Source organism: Eleginops maclovinus, chromosome 18, assembly GCF_036324505.1.
Source record: "Eleginops maclovinus isolate JMC-PN-2008 ecotype Puerto Natales chromosome 18, JC_Emac_rtc_rv5, whole genome shotgun sequence".
In the NCBI taxonomy this organism is placed as follows: domain Eukaryota; kingdom Metazoa; phylum Chordata; class Actinopteri; order Perciformes; family Eleginopidae; genus Eleginops; species Eleginops maclovinus.
The window spans coordinates 17,881,239-17,895,273 of NC_086366.1; the positions used below are offsets into that span (position 1 = coordinate 17,881,239).

The 14,035-nt window shown below is 38.6% G+C and overlaps 1 protein-coding gene across 3 annotated transcripts in view; it reads right to left on the bottom strand.

The window, feature by feature from the left end:
• The window catches only part of stim1a (stromal interaction molecule 1a), a 28,126-nt gene that overhangs the window by 13,903 nt on the left and 188 nt on the right, over positions 1-14,035 (bottom strand). For 2 of the 3 annotated variants that reach the window (XM_063906329.1, XM_063906331.1), the window contains exons 2-8: positions 12,855-13,021; positions 11,394-11,511; positions 7,786-7,916; positions 5,766-5,880; positions 4,328-4,439; positions 3,844-3,959; positions 494-671 (exon numbers count right to left, since the gene is read on the bottom strand). In XM_063906329.1, coding sequence (XP_063762399.1) covers positions 494-671; positions 3,844-3,959; positions 4,328-4,439; positions 5,766-5,880; positions 7,786-7,916; positions 11,394-11,511; positions 12,855-12,872 — 788 coding nt within the window. In that variant the 5' untranslated portion in view covers positions 12,873-13,021. The remainder of the gene's footprint in view (positions 1-493; positions 672-3,843; positions 3,960-4,327; positions 4,440-5,765; positions 5,881-7,785; positions 7,917-11,393; positions 11,512-12,854; positions 13,022-14,035) is intronic. The other variant, XM_063906330.1, reaches the window with a different exon arrangement.

Consider the following 14,035-nt stretch of genomic DNA (forward strand, 5'->3'; position numbering starts at 1 on the left):
ATTGATGTAAAGAGTTGTAAAACCAGCTTTAATACCATTCCAACTGTCCAAACAGCACATCTAAACAAAGATTGCACTGATGCGTCCTTGAGCCATTAATGAGTTTATATTATATGCATCATCAAAGTGTCTCATCTATTTTGATGGTTGAATTTAAGTTAAATGTGACACTTCAAATACTCATGGACCTAAAGATCTGTCCATCGAAGCATAGTGCAGCTCTTACTGTCTTGCACCTCCCATTTTAGAACAATGTGGCTTTGATCATGCAGTCCTGTGAAAGTGATGACTTATGACTCAGTCATGCCAGTTGAAATATACTTTAGAAAAGAAGGTGTGAATAAATGTACGGTTTTAACATTTAAAAAGTTCTATGAGGACAAAAACAGGATGTGCATTAATTTCCGTGCTTTATGAGGAAACTACTGGAGTGTGTGCACAATACAGTTCTTGTAGCGTGTTTGTTGAGTGGGTGGTGTGGAAAAACCCTCACTTCTGTTGCAGATCGTGCAGGCTCTGCTCAGCTCTCTGCAGGCCGTCCAGGTCTTTCATCATCTTCTTCATGTGATCCTTAGAGTAGCGATTCTGGATGTAGGCAAACCAGCAACCACCCATGCCAATGACTATTGACACAACCAGCATGAAGTCCTTCAAGTGGCTATGTCTATTCACTGATAGAAAGAGAACAATAGAGAAGTTACATTTTAGAATTTTAATAAACATAAAACAACAAGTGCTGACAGAAAAAGATCTATATTTCAACCAGGCAACATCTATGTAGATCATAGAGCTGTATCACAATGACAAGTTTCACAAGGATATAGTGAAGCTTGTGTTTGATACAACCAAGTCATACTAAAAGTGCTGCAGAGTGACACAAATAGAAGAGTCAGTAGCACAAGTTCAGGTTGCGGTGAGAGGGGCCTAGTGCAAAAGACCACGATAAAGCCAGCTTAACACTGCCTATTTTAGTCTGGTACTCAATGCTGATGAACATGCAAAGAAAACCAAACAATGCCAACTATAACATTTTGGTAAACATAAGGAGCTAGAAATGAAATCCTTATAATATCCAAGTGTGGGCATGCTCGTCATGCTGTCATTGTAAGGGATTCATAGATATTCAAAAAAAATCACAGCAGCTAATAAGCAGCTTTCATCTGTAGGAAATCTTTGTTTCATTTCAACTTTCAGGGGAGGAGAACTTCTACAATCTTGAAATACAACCCAAAGAAAGGTTTGCTTTTGTTTTTCAAATTTTCCATTTATAGTTGTCATGCAGCAGTTTGACACAAAGCTTGCATTTCAGCCTAGAAAGCCACACAGCGAGGCAAGTTTTTCTTGCAAAACCTGCAAATGGGTGTGTGGGAAAGAGATGTCAAAAGCATGACTTCTACTTCCTGGAGTGAGAGAAAAAGGAAGTAAAATTAGGATAACATGTCACTACACAGGCGTGTTTCTCTTAAGATATGATCAGGAGTACATTTGCCCTAAAAACAAAGTTCTCAAAAACAAATGTTCCTGCTCGATTGGCTGCATCCCTCTTCACATGAACCCTCTGTGCGGTCAAAGGCAGAACACAACGTTTCTAGCTTGTGATAAAGGATCTTTCAGGATGGCTGTGTATATTCCTGTGGACTTGCTTATAAAGTCCAGAGCAAACACTGGTTCATCTGCCTGCTATTGTGTCAAAGTAACAACTAGAAGAGAGAAACTGAAAATGTACAGGACAGATGTAAACCACTGCTCCCATGACTTCTTTGGCCGGTAGATGCAGGTCATTACCTTTAAGCCACGAGAGCAAAATCCCCAAGATGAGGTCATGGTATTTAACTGAAATGCATGTGTGCTAAATTTGTCTTGGGTCTGCATAGTGACTGGGAACAGATGCTTGAAAAAGGAAATACTGTGCATTATCTTTGAGATACTATAAAACAATTTCCTAATGCTAGACTGTTCTCCATTTGCTGCTACTATCAGACCCCAGCAGGAAACACAGTTTGCTTCCTTTCATCACTCAAGTTCCAGCAAATGCTACATTTACTGCCTGATACAGAATTACCACCAAGAAAGCATTAAGTGACATTTAATTAACAACAAAAATGGAAATGTCCTTTTGTTGATTATTTTTTACACAACAGCCCACTTGATTAAGATCCACCCATTGTGAGATGTGTCTTAAAATGCTGCTGCTATACACTGTGTCACACTGACTACTAGTGGGACCCCCTGGCTTTGAGAGGCTGTCAAAGCCAGACAGTGCTCGCTAATTCGCTAATGTCTTCCTTCGGGTGTGATTCTAACAAAACACATTCACAATGACACATGCCAGACACAGAAGACTACACACTGTCGCCCTGTGCAATTTCTTTCTAATGAAGAGTGATTCTTTCTTTGAAGGTTCATTACAATTTCTATGCCGATCAAACATACAGCTCTGGAAAAAATTAAGAGACAACTACAGCATGATCAGTTTCTCTGGTTTTACTATTTATAGGTATGTCTTTGAGTTAAATTACTATTATTTTCATTTCTATAAACTACTGACAACATTTCTCTGTGTTGGAATTCATCAGACACTGGAATGGCTGCCAAACATATAGAGATAAAGATATAAGAATAATTTGAAATGGTCTCTTCATTTTTTCCAGAGCTCTATCTGCCCTCAGAATCAATTCTCTAGGTAGTCCCTGCACAACATGAGTGTAAACTCTAAAGATTCAGATTTTTTCAGCTTAGTATTACAAACGCTTCATATGTCAAGCTGTAACTTCAAAGAACAAACACATTTTTTCCTAGAAATAAACAGTCAGTCAGTCGTTTGGGGAACAATGTCAACACAGATTATGTAAGAAAATGTAATGTACTACCAATAGGAATAACAGCAGAGACACACCCTATTGTGAGGCAATGAACCTTTAAAGGAAAAAAAATGAAGGACTACAGTAAAATCTGTAGTTATATCAGAGGAGCAGTGACACTCGGGAGAAAGAGAAGAGGATGAGAGCATGTTAGTCTTAGTACGCGAGGGGCGGATATCAAGTGGGGTTTAACCATCGCCTCACTTTCTCACTCCCTGAAACCGATACAGGTGGTGACAGGACTTCCCCAACATATCAAAGTTGGGATGAGTGAAGTGAGTAAATCAGTGAGTAGATGATTTATTGACTCATATTAGAGGGACACAGACCTGATAAAAAGGAGAGAAGTAAAAAAATAGTGGTCAGGATATAGGACATGGTGGTATGCTGTTGAAACAAACTCAAATATTCTGAGTGATGTCTCACAGTAATAACCAGAGAGAATCAATTCAGGTTTTCCCATAAGGGAGTTACATCTGTGAACAAGTATTGACTTGAAAGTTGAAGATGTTTTATGCCTCTGATAACCAGTTTTCTGTGACAAAACCGGTTCCAACATATTTCCAGAGTATGTAAGATTCACTTGGAAATAATGAGGCATTTTGGAGGTACATAACTCTGTAAACGATGCAGGATCCCCAACATGTTTTTATGAAAAAATGTATCTGCATCTGGATCAATATCTAAACAAAAACAATAACTGAAAACTATCAAATGCAAGATATTTATTTAGCACCCAGGTAAGCTTTGAATTTTAAATCTTCCCACCATATTTTACTGAATTTAGCTGACATTTTTTGGAGATTTCCTGATTTTCTATAGAAGAGGTAAACTTCAATAAAGAGGTCACAGATTCTTTATTGAGGTTACTGAACTTCCCTCTCAATTCCCAAGAACCAACCAACTAATGTTGTACAATTGGGTGTATGAGTGTGTATGAATAGGAACTGAAACAGTAACAAAAAGGAATAACGTCACATACTCAAGGGTGCTCCAAACAGCACGGTGTCCAAAGATTTGAGCTGCAACTTTTGCACATGGCTGCGATCCAGGATCTTCAGAACAGAGAGCGTCAGGGAGGTGTTCTTAACAGCCAGCCTGAGAGAGAACAGACACACAAAGTCATTATGCGGGAACAAGGAAGGAAGAGCAAAGGGTGTAATCCATTTTGAGCCATGTGTAACGTGACCCCTTAACAAATCTTTATTATCAAACCATCAGATTAAAATCACCAACGGTCACTCGAGACACTAACTGGGGAAAATGAAATGCATGTTATAAAAGGGGAATGTAATTAGTTATAAAGATGTAAATGGGGTTTAATTGTTGGAACTAAATAAGATCAAATCCATTATATGCATTTCACATCGTGCATCACTGTTGTAAGTTCAGATTTATATAAACCACAACTCCTCTGTGGTACAGCTTTTGTTTGGAGAAGTTAGAAAAGTCTTAAAATGCTTTACCTTGGCATGACACTTCCATTAAAATTCATCTTGCGAAAGGCCTCCACATATTGTGGCAGTTCCACATAAGTGATGAGCCACTCCACCACCTCATCCAATGTCCAATTATACACTGTGGGGGAAAATAAAAATACATTTAGTTACAGTGCACACAGATCCTTATTCATCCAAAATCCTGCAGACGTCCAGTATTGATAAGGGTCTAGAGTCTCCAGAGATGCAGGTGCAGTTAGGAAGTACAGCTAATATGTTTTTTATTGTTGCTCTCTTTCAAATGAATAAAACATTGGCTATGAGATTAAAAAGCTGACTTATGTCATATGATATTTAAGGGTCTTCTTATTGAGTGACCAATGTACTTTTCAAACCTCCTTCCAAATGATCATGCGTTTCACTTGCTTCACGGTAAAGATACTACAAACCCAGCAATAAAGCTGACTGCAGTACAGGCCCAGCAGAGCATCACAAGGTGGATACCGACTGCAGCAAAGGTTGTGCTAGCTTGTCCAAATACTGGCTGTCCCTTTATGCCCCCTTTATACCTACATTGCTCTGAAATGAATATCAAGAGAGTCAGCACTGACCTTCTGGATATTGTTTGATTTTAAACCCAGGGAACAGAGCCAAAGCAACAACCATATGCAACTACCATAACACTTATAAACTGCACTGTAAATACAACTTGACATGACTCATATCAAACACCTATGGGCAGCTGAATTCTGAATGATTTATGATGTATGATGTAGCATAGCACACAGTGGCTTGCCCATAGTAATAACAAGCAGAGAGACAACCCAGTGGGCTGTCTGTGTTAGTCTTATTCTCTTGGACAAAAACCCAGTTTCCTGGCTCCAAACCTCCAGAGCCTTGTCAACAAACTGCATTGCAGGATAAGTCAGTGCTATAAGCACAAAAGGCAGCCATAGCAAAGGGTGTGAAAAGACATGAGTGCCAGATACAGCACATGAAAAGCGCTCTTAAAGAGTACCCGATAGCCCAGCCAAACAGATAGGCAGAATGAGGTGATAGTGTACATGTGATTTTTTTCGTGCTGACAGAGTCAATAAGAGTCGCTCTGACACTTTCTGTTGCTGATAACAAAACTGCACTTTGCTTGACATGACATCTAAACTGTCTAGCTTCTCTGTTGGGCAAGTGAGTGTCAAGCAGGGGTAATGTGAGACCCACCCTTTCAGTCAGAAGAAAAAAAACTACTGTGATTTAAGCTACTAACAGACACTCAGTCACAGGGAGTGTTTCAATGAAAAGTCCAATATCAAACAGTCAGTATTAGCAGAGCGTGTACATGAAGAACACAGTTTGCAGAACAAAGTTTAAAGTCTAACAACTGAAACAAGCATAAAAACCCCTAAAAGATGGGCCTTTGGTTGCAGTCACTGCTGGTTATAGTCAAAGAAAAGTCTCAAAGCAATACCTTCAGAGCCCTTCCAGGCCTTCCACAAGTCCTCCACACTGATGAACTGGTCATCACCATGGAAGGTGTTATGCTTGGCTTTGGGGTCATGGTAGTTAAGATCTTCTCTCAGGAACTGCAGAATGACAAGGATTTTTGAAATGGTTACAGAGAATACAGTGAAAGTATAGAGAATTTAGTTTGTTAAGTTTGAGCAATTCTGCAATCATTATTTCTAAACATAACAAATACAAATAAAAAAGGTACACAATTAGTATTCATTGCTCTTGAACCATTTAGAATCTGCATTAATTTACATGAATGAAAAGAATCACCTTAACCTGAAACATAAAGTCTCTGGATTTCTTTTTGTATCTCTGTTTTAAAATGGCATGTTGACCCCATGGCACCGAAACCCACATCCGTGGCACTGTGAATTCTATTTTCGCCCCCATTGGAGTGGTAGTGGTCCACGACAAGATATGGAACCACACAAGTGTTTGCCCACTATATCGTAGGCTTGCTCAGTCACAAACATAACATCTTGCACTCCCACAAAAAGCCAACTCATGCAAACATGGGTGGAAACCAGTAATAAGTCATGAAGCCTTTCTTTCTTGCTATATTTGTGTGGGAGGATTTCACTACAGTGTATAGAGATGGTCTGTACTGCAGGTGAAGTCTCACGCTCCTCAAAGAATTGTCATTAGAAAGTTATCATAACCTCTATGGTGTGGTCAAGGCCTAAACGTATTATTGAAAGCCAGATGCAGACTTTCATGATGAATTCTGCTATCTGCTATTTATTTACCGTATGATAACAGGACGTGGGATTACTGTCTTGAAGTGTTCTTAATCGTTTTAAGCTTTCTATTTCCCTGGCTCGGAGCCACTACAGATGTGCGTGCTCACTGGACAGTACTTGATTTTTTGCCTTTGGGGTTTTTTTTGTATGCCAAGTGCCTCTTCTTAAAGCAGAGAGGGCTTTGATGTGGCCTCTACAGCAACACACTGAACTAAAGCTACATGAGGCTCCAGAAGAGGCCTCCTGAAACATCACACACAACATGCAGTTTAGACAAGAGCCCAGGACGTAAGCTTAATGGATGACAGGCAGTTTGTTTACTGCACAGTATTGTCTGACAAGCAACAGCCTTGAATTCCGATGAGCCTTATACAGCTGTTACTCTCTATACTGTGCTTTCATTATACTACTGTAGTGAAGACAAAAGTAGCTAACACTATTTGTCATGCATTTCTACCTACAAACTTCACGGTCTGATTAAAGGTACAGTAACATTCTGTGTTACCATGTGTATGTACTGATGTGGCAACATGTCCGCCTGTTTCAACAGCACTTATGTGAATGAGGTTAATTATTGACAAACACTTCAGTAAAAAAAGGGCAGTGGAGCGCACACAGAACAAATCCTCCTGTTACTCTGTAAGAACATTACAGGGGTATGATTAACTGACCATGTTAGCAGCCAATGATCAGTTTACAGAGGATTACACTAATGATACCTGGGTACCACTTTACAATAAGACTACCCTTATAAAGGATTCATAGTGAAACTTCCTAAAATAAGAAAACCAAAAGCAGGAAACTTTTGTTTGTATGGTTTGTTGATTCTGCACTCCTTAATAAAGAAATTAAAATTAAAAAATAAAGGATTCATAAAGGGTGGTTTATAATAAGGTTATAAATAAGGTTGTAAACACTTTATTAATCATTAAGAACCATTTATAAACCAGTTCTAACATAGTTTTCATACACCACATGCTCACTATTTGGCAAGATGCCTAAGCCTTATATTGGCTACCTAGCTCACTTCCTCTTCTTCATCAGCCAACATCCTTGGTATCTGTTGTTCACTGAGTTGATTCTCCCCACCTGTCAAGGTTGCCCTGTTTATCTCTTGTCTTGCTGTAAGCCTCTTTAAACTGAATGAAGACCACCTCTGTGACTGTACCAACCAGAATGCCCCCTTCCACAGGGCATCAGCTCCTGTTGATGAAGAATTTTGAGGTTGATACTTACGCCGTCTGTCTCTGCCACGTCTACATTGCCGTTTGCATCATCATCCATCTGCTTGTGAATACTACGGATCGCCTCGTAGCTGAGAACTCCATTCTCATCGTTGCAAAGCTTCTCATCGATGCGACAAAAATCTATTGGAGAATCAAAGTCATATCAAGATAGTGTTAACTGCATGCTACTACAACAAAATGAAAAGAAGGAAACATTAATCAAATGTCTTTATGTTCTGTTTAAGATAAGAGAATCTCTTTTTATAATGCGTATTTACAGATCATTTAGGTTTCTTTTTGTTACCTTCATCTTGAAAAACACCAAATATTTGACATGATTGTAAGTCTGATGTTTTTCTAGTGAATTTCTCTATTGATCTTGCTCCATCTTAACGAGTCTCCAAATCACCAATATAATAACACACACATACAACAGCACCCAAAGTCTGAAGGAACACTTTTCAAAGTAGGTAGGAAATGAATCCCAGACACAATCCTTCCAGCTGCTCTGCAATATTTCAGAGAACTGTTTTAAGCTTTGGGATTCAGCACTAAACGTGAGATAATAGCTTTGTCAAAATTATGCAACAACATGTTTTTCTTTAAATGAATAGAAACAACCAGGCAGGTCAAAACAGACAAATAAAAAAAAAGATACAATTGGAATAATTAAATGATCATTTACTCAAGTGCTGAATTTAAATAAATCATACCAACAAAAAAATGTGATGGCGAAAATAACTTTGATGGTTTTTGGAGTACAAACTCACTCCCCCTTTGTCTCTCGCAAATATAACTGACTTTATATTTCCTTGAATCAAGACAAAGAGTTATTTATGTAAAGACTAAAACTGAATGAGGGGATGTAACCAAGAAGCCAGATAGCATGACTGTCAGACCCTCACTGTGGACCAAAAACTGTCCCCGTCCTAAGGCAAAGCGGCTTTTGGTAATTATGATCTCTAACCTTTTCACAGCACAGACTTTAAAGTTTTGTCGAATGTCAGAAAACTAAGTTTTGTTTGTTAACATTTGTTTACTTTCAATTGTCATTTGGAAGGTCAGGCCTGTAACTTGCAAGAGTTTTTGGTGTGAAGGGCTCCACAATCATTTGTCACAAAATGAGTAAGGCATATATCAATGGTAAATAATATCATGATGTTGAGCCATCTGAAAATTATCTAGTGAAGCTCGTCAGCCCGCTGCTTCCTGAGGGGATTAGAGATCCTCTGCGCTAGATCAAAGATAACGCCTCCATTCCCACTGAGAGGAAACCTTGTTTGGCCTGTACTGCAGAGATTCAGGAGTTGTGTGAAAGTGCCTGTAGTAACAGGACATTTCATTTAATGTAATCCATGGTTAAAGTGAATTCAGACACATGTTGCCCCTGAAACCTTCAGACATGTATATTTTATGCAATTCAATTTAAGACGGTCTTTTATATCTTCTATGTGCTGCTTCTGCTGCTATCTGATCCTGGACACTCCAGTTAATTTGTGATGTACAATCTCAGTGGTCTTTTCCTGGTTAAATTAAGTTATGAAAGAAGCTTATGTCCAAACAGTATGCTTTATTTAGTACTTCATTGCATTACAACCAAAAAAAGAGGAAGAGGCCATGAGGGGGAAGCTACCTTGCTCACCAACATGAATATGTGGCTTACATTTACTGAGCTTCGTTTTGTACCAACAAAAATGTGCCTTTACACACCATTTAAAATCAAACTTTTCTAATAACATCATTACAGTCTTATTGAATAAAATGATTGATTTCTGTAATGTATTCTGGTTTGCGGGGTAAGGGGGATCTTTAGAATAGTCTGCATCATTCTCACAACAACATGTAGAAGTACGAATAATCAAACTGACTTCCTCTTTTATACGTGGCCAAGCTTAATTCCGTATTGCAACTGCTTTATCATAAATTACTGTCACCAACATAATAGTGTATTAATGCGAAGCAGGCATTTGGTCTGCATCAGGCTGGCATTTACAGCGTAATGCCCCCCTCCCAAGAATCACCTTATCATTAGCCACCCATGTTTTTTTTATTCCCAGAACCATCTGTTATGACAGGCTGGCTCTGCAGTGAGAGACAAAACAGAAAGTAGGCTAAACTATGTCAGAGATTAATCCCTGCAACGGTACAGTGTCCATAAAAGCGTCTATGTAAGGTTTTTCCTGGGCAAATAGGGACTTATATTTCTGCTACATGAACGACGGTTTGACGCACACACTGAACCTCCACTAGTAAAAGGTTAATTTTTGAGCCAAAGTAAGCAAGCATTCAGTTTGAGAGAACCTGCAAAGCCACATTCCAAAAAAAGGCAATTACTCTCCTAACATTCTGACTCATCACACTCACCATGTTAAACAAAGAATGACAGTTAGCTTAGTGAAAACCTACCACCTGCAACACTTTCATACACGCAACCTGACCCTCTTTCTCATTTGGCTTGCAAACCTCTGGAGACGCAAGATAAGATATTTACATACCAGTCAGCCTTCCTTTTTTTTAAGAGCTCAAGTTACGCAACTCATTCTGAGTGCCTACATGTGCTGGAATAACACACTCCAGACGTTGCTACTTCAAAAGTACAGCAGGTAACAGGGTATTCGCCATTCAGAAATACAGTTGTGCTTTGAACATCTGTCAATAATACAGTTTATCCTCTCAGGGGCCTCTTGGGATATGTGACACACATAAGTAAGAACCTGCTTGATTAACTTTAACAATGTCCCTGGTTTAGAAGTACGAACATCAAAACAGAGCTAGGTTTGTATTTGCGGCAGTTTTGCGGGCAGCAGTGGCTCAGTCTGTAGGGACTTGGGCTTTGAATCGAAGGGTCGTCTCATTTGTGGGTCTTTGCCGCACTGCTGCTTAAAAAGAGTGGTAAAAAACGTAATCCTGAACAACTTTCATACCTTTTGTGAATAGACAATGATAATTACTCTAGCACATTTCCAAAACCCTGAGTCATGATATGTCGTAACCGGTCAATGCTTATTTTTAGCAGACTCAGACAAGATATGGTCAACATATGCAATCACTGTGACATTTAAAATCACTTCATGGATTGAGGCAAGAGATTGTGAGTGATAGAACACCATCATTTTGAATTACAATGTAATGTGCAATAGTGTAATGCAGTATTTCACTGCATGAGGACACTTTGAGAGGATTACGCTAATCTCTTACACTCTGGTTATATATCCATGTAAGTTAACACACTGTAAAAGGAATCCTTGTCTATAACTCACTCTACACCTAAATACCGGGATGTCATTTAAGAGTGGCACAAATAATATTTAGATTTAAATGTATTGGAAAGAATAATTGATTATCTCCATCTGCTTCTGAAACAACTTAAACCCCTGCTCAAATGTCAACTAACCATTAAATCAGTTCAGCTGATGTTTGACTAATGGTGTCTTGATCTGAGTTGGAGGTTTTAATGGCAGACTATTTTCAGCATGTCTACATTTAGGGCCTGCACAATCACAAAGATGTGGCATTAACACTAATACTCCCAACACCTGAATGTAGTGTGTCCCCAACAGGTGGAAAACATGAATAATAAAAACTTACAACAAATGAATGCTATGATTGATGACTTACCCGACACGCCATTTTCAACAATATGATTGTCTGTTTTTTCAGTCCAACTTTCTCCAACGAGACACAAGCAAAATATCCACAAAGTCACCAATTTGTTGAACTCCATGACTGGTGTGTGCTGGAAAGTAGACAACAGAGTCCATTCATGATTCAGATCATTTTTGCAACACAATTTCACATTGTTTCTATCTAGGTAAATCAATTGAACATAGCCTTGAATAGAAACTACTTTGTCTCCTACAACATATGAAAAGGAGAGAAAAACTGCATTAAGTCAGCCTGTTTAGAACACACCAAGAAATATTGTTAGTTAACATTACATAAATATCCCCTGCAGCAGGAGCGGATACATGCCATCACTTCTTCGCAGGATACATCTTCTTACCAAATAAATGATGCTACACAGTCATTTGTTTGTTTGATAATACCTGGCTTTTACTAAGTCAGCTTATTAAGCCTTATTTTGACGGTTTAGCTGCGCTTCAGGGTTCTTGGCAGCATGTTTTAAACACACATGTTGCCTCAAGGAGAAAAATAAGAAGATTATCAAAAGTAACTGCATCCTGGTGTGTGTGAGTCTGGTGTGTAGATGTCTGACAAGCCCCAACTATGAAGATATGAAATGCCATTTATTAAATTATACATAAACAAGCCTACAGAACAGCCTGATGCCACATTTATTTATTTCAGTGGACTTCTACTTCATAATTCCAATCTTATTTCCCAGTTACCCACATACTCAGATCAATGGTTGTTTGGTCATTTTTTGTGATATCATCAGTTGTCCCATAGCACAACAACCAATCAAAGAAGCGTATTATCTCCATGCCAAAGCTTGTTTGTAATCTGTGATGAATCAGACTGAGAGCAACTGAAGATCAAGTTTTTTTCCCCGTAGGTTACAGCAGGGTAGGGCGCTCTCTAAAGAAACTGGCCCTTTTAGACACAACTGCTGGCATAGACCTCCCTGTTCTGCTGGTCTCTGCCATGAGCCGACAGACAGCTAAAATGGACCAAGTGGCACCGAAGCGTCAGAGGCATAAGAAAATAGACTTTCATAATGAGTTAGATGTGTCAAACTGTAACTTCTGATAAAAAACATCCCCCCAACAGGAAAATCAGAGCAGTTTGTCTACAAGATTGGCCCTGACACATCAAGCCGACAGTCAGCCGTTTTCCAATGTCGGTAAGAGTCTGGCACCTCAGTTATTGCGATGTAATAAAAATGACTCTGATAGGCTGTTATGCTTAAGCAATTGAGAGCACAAGAAAAACAGAAGGGAAGAAAACAAACAAATGTCAAGAGAGCACACACAGAGGCTCTTTTATTTTTTAACTTCCTCTCATCTGATCATTCCAAGACTATTTTTGCTAGGCATGGCCCTCTGAAACAAAGCTCAGTGGTAAGCAAGAGTGGAGTGAAAGTGATAGAATAAAACAAAGCTGCGTTAGCCTATGTACCATTAAGAAACTGCACATGAATGCAAGTTGGCTCCTTTTGCCAATAGTTCTTTGATGTTGGTTTGGTGTTTGGGCATTGAGAACTCCAACCACATACAAGCAGGAGTCTGACCGTGACGATTGAGAGAAATCTAGATCTGATATTCCACGTAAGGCCTACAAGAACACTGGGACAAACAAGCATGTGTTATTCTTATGGTGTTGGATAGTAATCTAAATAAATTAATCACAGCATAGGGCTCTGTCCATCTGGTTGCTATGACTTGAATCTGGGAGAGAACCCCACCTCATTAATTTGCATATATACAAAATTAAAAAGGAATGGGAAATAAATGTGAAACTATAAAAAAATAAAGGTTCCCTCAAATAAATAACTAAATGTTCATGACACTGAAATAAAATGTGACGTTGTCAAATACAAGTGTCTTGAAATAAACACATTGAAGTGATGTTTTAACTAAAGTTACCATAAATAAATACGTGTTATTATAACACACACACTTGAAACGAACTAAATGCGAGATAGTACACAACAAAACAAACACAAATAAATTAAATGTGTAATTCTGAAAATAAAGTTCCCTGAAATAAAAAAATGTGTAATTCTAAAACAAATGTGACCTGAAAGTAATTAATGTACCATTGTGCAATACAAGTCCCTTTAGAAAATTGGAAATATAAAATAAAGGTCCCGGGAGAAAAAAAAGAGAGAAAAATGTGGCATTATGCAATCAAAGCCCAGTGACACAATGTTAAATACATGTCATTATTCAATAACAGTCCCTAAAATCTCTGTCCTACATTAGAAACAACTCTATTTGTCATGATTTATTAAAAATAATAATTTATTTCATAGGCATTTTTAGTTATTTGTTAGTTAAATGGCATTCCATAACTAGCTAGCCTAACATATCAGCTAAGTAGGACATGTGTAATATCCAAGAAAGAAGGAGTAGCACTACACAGCCCTCTCAAAACGCTTCCGTGTTTTTTCACTTCTGGTAGGTGTCGACTCTGCATTTTCAACAGACGAACGTTAGCCGCCGTCGGCGTTAAGCTAACGAGCAGACACAAGTCAGAACAGGGATGTTAATAGCGAGCATCTGTAATGTTAGTTTTAGCTAGGCTATATGGTAACTACGGACACACCGTAATGCTGAATTACAAAAACACAAAGTTAC